Source organism: Cannabis sativa, chromosome 2, assembly GCF_029168945.1.
Source record: "Cannabis sativa cultivar Pink pepper isolate KNU-18-1 chromosome 2, ASM2916894v1, whole genome shotgun sequence".
Lineage (NCBI taxonomy): Eukaryota > Viridiplantae > Streptophyta > Magnoliopsida > Rosales > Cannabaceae > Cannabis > Cannabis sativa.
Genome location: NC_083602.1, coordinates 53893411 through 53900900, shown reverse-complemented (window position 1 = coordinate 53900900; position 7490 = coordinate 53893411). Strand labels below are relative to the sequence as shown.

The window sequence follows — 7490 nt, the reverse complement described above, 5'->3', positions numbered from 1 at the left end:
CAAAGAAGAACACCCGTGGCCCTACTCGTGGGGATGGAGTTAGACGTTCATCAAAAAATGATACAAGTAAGAAAATAATTTCTTATAGGAAAGGTGAACTTAGAGTATATGGGCCAAATGCAACTATATTTGGAAACACTGTTGGTGTAAAAGTACGTCATCATGCTCCACTTCAGTATAGTGGTTGGGCCAAAATTCCTCCAGAAGATAAGAAAGCTGTATATGCTCGTATCATGGTATACATATTTATAATACAATTTTTATGTACATAAAGCTATAATTTTATAATTCATTTAATAATTATCTTTTTTTTAGGACATCTTTGACATAGATTTTAAAAAAGATCCATACCTCGAAACTATTTGCAATCACTATTGTCAAGAGAGATATAGGGGCTACCGTAACAAATGCCACAGTAAATATAAATCTCTTATCGAGGAAGGTAAAAATCCATTAGAAAATCGACCTAAAAAGTTGGTGCTAACAGACGAAGACTGGGAATGGATGTGTAAAAACTGTTTTTCTAATGAAGAATGGAAGGTATCATAATATTTCTTTAATTTGTACACATTTAATACTTTTAAATTCTTAATACTGACATGAGATATGTTATGTAGAAAAAGTCAGCTGCAGGTTCTAAAAATAGAGCAAAAGTTTCTTTTATGCATTCTGGTGGAACAAAATCCTTTATTCAATACTTACATGAAGAGGTAGTATTTTTTTTTCGTATAATAGCATTAAAATATTATTATATTTTAATTTTATTTATTATTTAAATGTATTACAGAAATCAAAACAAAGCATAAGTGATGAAGTACAACAACAAACTATGAAGTGTGGAGAGATCGAAATGTTTCGAAAAACTCATTATACGATTGAGAATGGATGGATCAACGAAATAGCCAAGGAAAAATATGTATGTTAACTTTAAAAGTTAATAATTTTATTTAATCATTTTTGTAAAAGTAATAAATCATTATTTTATTGTTATTGTAGAATGAAATGGTTGAGTTGCGACGAGACAAACTTATTCAATTTGAAGATGGCTTGCTACTAGTAGTTGATGAGGCTGCTATATATAGGCAGGTGTTAGGTGAAGGAAAATACGGTTGGTTACGAGGTTTAGGTCCAACACCTGGAAAAAAGATCTCAGTGGAATTATCATCCAAACATAAAGAGATTGAAGAAGAACGTTTGGACAAATTAGAGAAAATCATTGAAGATCTAAGGAAGGATCAAGATAATAATGTTGCAAGAATCGTTCAAGAGAATATGAAAATATTCTATGAATCACAACAAGGCAGATTGTTAGAGGAACGATCATCAGAGTCACCAATCAGAATTCCATCAATGGTTTTATTAGAACATAAATTTACTCTCACATATTTTTTTTCATGTCTTAAAAATAAATTATAACAATTTTTTTTTTGATTCAGGAGAAACAAAATAGTTTTTTCACGGAACTGGAACCAAGTAAAGAAAAAGATCAACCCTCATCTTCACAAAAACCCACTCAATCGTCCTCAAATTTAGAAGAAGCGCGAGATTCTCCAATTAAATTTGAGATTCCTAAGGACACTCCAAAGGGTGTAAAAGCTGCATTACTAGCTGTTCGATTTATAAAAGCTTCACACACTTTTTCCATGGTCATGGACCCAGAAATTTTGGATAATGATGAATATTTACATATTTCACCTATTGATGTAATTCATCTAGGCACTATGAAACGGATTGGAGCTGCTTGCATAGTATTCTACATTAGGTAAAAAATTTATCTTTAAATTACACTTAATGCACTAAATAATATTTTTTCCTTATTAATCTAATTGTAATATTTAGGATCTTACATGAAAAGTTGGTGAAGGCAAATCGAGCACAATATTTTCGTTTCTTTCATCCAATTTTAGCTTTGGATTCATGTCAAGCACAAAATGCAATGGCAATGGCAGATCGCATGGAAGGAACAGAAGCGGGACAATTTTGGTTGCTTTCTGTTAATACTGGGTAAGAATTATTTAGTTAACTATTTATGTTATCAATATATTTGACTTACATATAATATTTTACTTTGGTGGTCAACAGAGACCATTGGATGCTAGCAATTATTGATGTATTGCGTGAAACATGTTATTGGCTTGACTCAATTGGATTACCCCCGCCTAATAAAATTAAATCTCTAATGGCAATGTAAGTTAGATAATATTATGGTTTAGTCTAATTTAATTTTTATTTTTAAATTATTTTAATATTTCTTTTGTTTATTAGGACTTTTGATTACTACAATGCTTCCAGTAATAGGCAGCCAAAAAAGTCTGGCATTACATGGAAATCTATAAAAGTAAGTTGTAAAATAAAATTACATTAATATAACAATATAGTAATTATTCTATAAATTTTAAATTATTTATGTGTTTTTATTTCATAAATATGTGCAGTGTCCTCAACAAATATCGGATTTTGAGTGTGGATATTATCTAATGAGATACATGCGTGAATTTTGCATGAATTCTAGACCTATCAATTGGCTAACCACTCAAGTAAGTTATATATATATATATATATATATTTGGGGTATATACACTACAATAAAATATTTTTCTATTCTATTATAAATACTACTATATGAACTAATACTTACCTTACTCATTGCAGTGGAATGGGAAAAAAACTTATACAAAACAAGAAATTGATGAAATTCGTTTGGAATGGGCTGACCAATTTTTAGAAGAAATTACAGAAGATGGAGTGCTTTAATTGAGTGATCACAATAAAAGAAACATTGTTATTGTGTTATGCAAACCTTTCAGTTTATTAATTTGTTTTAAGGTAGTAAGTGCTTTTTTTTTTTCCCTAAGATGCTTTTATCTATGTTGGTTTCTTTGAAATTTTTACTGAAGCTTATTAGAGGGTCCATCTAGTATCTTTGTTTCAACAAAGTTATATGTATCCTATATGACGTTGTTTATTTCATTATTTTTCTTTCAATTTTTTATGGCGTTTATAATTTTTTAAATTTAGTTTATCTTGTTCATTTATTATAAATTTAATTATTTCTTTTTACCTTTCTTTAATATTAGAACAAAATATAATTTATATACATATTGTTTTTTAAGAAAATATAGATTAAATATTTTTTTTAATTTGGAGCACAAGTACAGATTTAATTATGTTTTTATGTTTACTATTCTTACATATATATTATATTATATTCTACATTTATTAATTAGTAATATACATAAAACACTTCGATCAACTAGAAATATTTATTTGTTAGTGTAAAAATATGATATAATTTAGTAGCAATAAATTTATAATTGCAATAAATTCCAATATATACAAAATGCATCAATTTTATATTTTACGCCAATATAAAATTTTAGCTACAAAAAATACTAGTAGCTAAAAGTATTCATATGCCACCAAAATTTTTAGTAACAAGCATATTTAGTGTCATTTTGATTAAAACTCATTTTGCTACTAAAATTTAGTAGCAAATTTTTATTTAGTGCTCAAAATGTTAGCTACCAAAGATAATTGTAGCTAAAAATATAAATTTGCTACTAAAATATTTGGTAGGAAACTCATATAGTATTTTTTTATTAGAACTTGCTACAAAATCATTTTGCTACGAAAATTTAGTAACTAATATTAATTAACTGCTACCAACTATATTTGGTAGCTAAAATTTTGTTGCTAAAAAGTTGGTTTCATTTACGATTGAAATATGAATATTTTATTAATATTGATACAACTTACAAAGTTAATGATCGAGCAGAGAATATATTGGGAAAAAAAATTACATTCATTTAATATATTAATTAAATAATAAGAAAAAAGAAAATATAAAAATAATAATATATACAAGCTAATTAGTGAAGAGAATCGATTTCTAGTTTGAACTTAGGCATGGCTTGTCTGGGAAGAGAGACCAATATCCCAACCCCACCTTTTAATGAAGGGTCAGATTTTGGAGCAGGCAAAAAGGTACACAAATCCACAGACCCAAAACAATCCCATGGCAATGATGTCACATTCTCTATATTCCATCCTGATCCAAACTCATCTGAAACCAATCCCAAATTCCTCCAATCAGTCAACGCCATGAGTGCTCCCGTAGCTTTAATCTTTGGATTATCACCGTGAGCTAATTTTGTTTCACAAATATCAATAGACTTTTTGATGTAGTTGTTGTCCAAAACGTCCTTCTTCTTCTCTTTTATCATATTCACGATTTCAGACAGAGATTTCTCTTCGAGTTCTCTGCCTGTGAGTTCCACTGCAGATGTCAAAAATGCATTCCCATAATACCCTTCAGGCAGAGGAGGGTCTATGAGTTTTCTTAGCCCAGTAGCGAAATACAAACATGTTTTCCCATCATGGTTGAGCTCTAAGGCTCTCAACCTTGCTTTCCAAACAAAGGCTGCAAGTATCTCAAACGTAGTGACATTACTGGGAGAACCACCATTGATGATCTCCTCTTTTAGAATCTTCATGGTATCACTCTTTAAGTAAAAAATCTCATCTACAATGTCAGAAGAGGGCATGTAAGGTGACTTGGCAGGAGGACATGTGTTGAGCTTCAAAGGCTCCTTGATGGGTGTCCCCACAAGTCTCTCTCTTTCCCATACGGGCTTCACCGAGAGATCTTTGCCTTTGGAGAGCTCAGCCAAAGCCTTGAAGATCTGAGCAGCCCCGAAACCATCGGAGACCATGTGAGATATTCCAAACCCAATGGTAAAACCTCCACATGCAAATCGGGTGACTTGTAGGACGAAAGGGCAGTCACTCGTGGGAGAAGGAAAGACGAAGTTCTTGGCCATCTCAAAATCGATATCGTCCAAGTAATTAAGTGAGGAAAGACGACAGTTGGCGGTGGCGACCAAAAAAGGAACACCAGTAGCGTCGCAAGTGAGCTGGAGCCTTCCATCATGATCTAGCCGTTTGAGTCTCCCGGCTAGAGGGTAGTAATAGACGAGTGCGTCGGAGAGAGCTTGCTTGATCATCTCAGCTGGGTCGACGCCATTAGTCTCATCATGGGCCTTGTATACGTAGATTGCTTTGGAAAAGCATTCGAGGTTGGCCTCGTTGTCAAGAGTGGACAAGGAGAGAACTTCAGAAGGTGTAGATTTGGCGGGCTTCACAAGCTCAACTTCCTTCTTCATAACAGTAAATTCAGTTGTGTTTAGTGTAGGAGCCATATTAATTGCAGTAAGTACGTAGTATTGAAATGAATTTGATGATTATTTAAGAACAAGCTAAGCTTAATAAGGGTGGTACGTAGCTTGAGGGGATTATATATAATACTACTGAATGAAGGTGTGATCTTCTTGTAGTAGCTAGTTAGTGATGAATGAATTTGAAGTGGAGGTGTCTCGTATTTATAGTATAGATTCTTGCACGTGTGATTTTGCCTTTGGTTGGTGGGCTCTGGTTTGTGCGGCGTGCTACGTTTCTTTATTTGAATTGACTTAATTGACTCCAATATATCACATAACTTTATATATTTCTCATTTATGTAAAATAAATTTATATTTATAAGTCTTAGTTAATTATTATTAGATTTGTATTTATATCATACAACTATTCCGACTTGTGGTTTTTGACTTATTTAAAACATATACCTATACAGATTTCTTTCTACAAATTAACAGAATTATTTCTTTATTCTTTATTTTTTTTTTATGATGAATATTATATTATTTATTTGTAGGTACTTATGGTCAACAAATTGTGTCTCCTAAATCGAAAGATATAAAAAGACTAGACATAAAGGTAGGCGCGGCCTTTTGGATAATTTCTGAGAAAGTTTCCCTTACTTTTCTTTTTTTTTTTTAAAATAAGGCATAGTTGTTGGTCTTAATAAAAAGAGGTGTTTTAGTTTATTTTGAAAGGGATACCATTTGAAATTTGAAACAACGTCATTTCACACTCACTTTCCTAGCTTATCTCTACAAATACAATTGTGACTAGTATTATAAATTATAAATTTGTCATGTTAATTAGGTTAACCGGTGCCATATAAAAAATGGATGTATCATGTTAATATTTAATTATGTTAGCTCTAACTAAATGGTTAACAACACGATTAGCACAGATGGCTTGACAAAAATCAAAAACACAATATTCAAATTAAAAAAAAGTTGTCTGCACCCTAAAATGCAGAACTCAGAAACAAAAGTCATATCTAATGAACTTCAAATAGCATCAACCAACTCAACACCTCCTTAATCCCAAAGAACCATCCAGTGCCCTTCTCTCTCTCTCTCTCTCTCTCTCTCTCTCTCTCTCTCTCTCTCTCTCTCTCAATTTTTCTATGATCTCACAATTGTTGTTTCTTGTTTGCAGGTGTCACTGTTGACATATTTTGGATTGTTTGTATTGAATCAGACACAATTTCTCTATATTAATCATCTCCATCTAACTTAAAACGAAGTGAAATTAAATAAATATATGTAAATATAAAAATTACCTTATAGTTTTGGTTATTTTGCTTATAACCGAAGACATACACTATCCTATGACCTCAGTTATTAGCGAAATAACCGAAGCCATATAGGGGGTCTTTACTTTCAGTTTTTTCAAATCCTTTTTATTAAGGCAAATTAATTAGTGTAATTCAAGGGCTTTGTCTAATTCTGGTTTAGGGGTAGAATACTCCTTTTTCTGTTATGCTATTTTGTCTTGTTCAATTCTGCTATTTCCTTTTTGCTTGATTTCCTCTGCTTCACGTTGTACGCTGCCACCTGGCTTTGAGCCGTTGTAATCATTGTGCCTATAAATGCAATCATTAGCCTCAGTCTCTTCTGAGCTGAGATTTTATCCTTACTGCTGTGTGTGAATATTCTCACTTGGTATCAGAGCAAAGGTTTGCTCTCGCCATGTCGACCGGAGGAAATCAGACCCCAGTGGGTCGCCGTACTGGTGCTGAGCAACAGGGCCATAACTCCAGCCGTCCCAGCTCCCCGCAGGTCACAAGTGGAGTCTCCCAATCGAGCTTTCATCTTGGATCTGGAGGTTTTAGCAGTTTCCCTTTCGGTAACACACTCACTCATCCCTTTTCTATTAAACTTGATAGAAACAACTATACTCTTTGGAGAAATCTTGTTACCACTGTGATTAGGGGCCACAGGCTTGAAAGCTTTGTCAATGGCACAAGAGTTTGCCCACCAGAGTTTGTTCCAGCCATTGGAGAACCTGGTGAAAACACACCTGGTTTTGGAGTTCAACCAAATCCAGATTATGAACAATGGGTTATGTGTGATCAGCTCCTTATGGGATGGCTGTATGGGTCTATGACAGAGGGCATTGCTACAGAAGTCATGGGGTGTGCCTCTGCTAGATCTCTTTGGGTTGCACTTGAAAACTTGTATGGTGCCCATTCTCGTGCAAAGATGGACGACACTCGAACAAAAATCCAAACTACTCGGAAAGGAGGCACTACGATGACTGAGTATCTTCGACAAAAGCGTGCTTGCGCTGACAGCCTTGCA

The 7490-nt window shown here is 33.1% G+C and overlaps 1 protein-coding gene and 1 long non-coding RNA gene across 2 annotated transcripts; one reads left to right on the top strand and one right to left on the bottom strand.

Annotated features, from left to right (window-relative positions):
• Window positions 1-1530: 1530 nt before the first annotated feature.
• Window positions 1531-3112, top strand: LOC133034996 (uncharacterized). The gene is made up of 3 exons (XR_009686279.1): window positions 1531-2187; window positions 2266-2537; window positions 2653-3112. It is a non-coding gene; the product is annotated as an uncharacterized LOC133034996 (long non-coding RNA).
• Window positions 3113-3869: 757 nt separating this feature from the next.
• Window positions 3870-5198, bottom strand: LOC115720545 (spermidine coumaroyl-CoA acyltransferase). The gene has a single exon (XM_030649689.1). It carries the CDS (start codon window positions 5196-5198, stop codon window positions 3870-3872), a length of 1329 nt encoding a protein of 442 aa, XP_030505549.1.
• Window positions 5199-7490: the final 2292 nt, after the last annotated feature.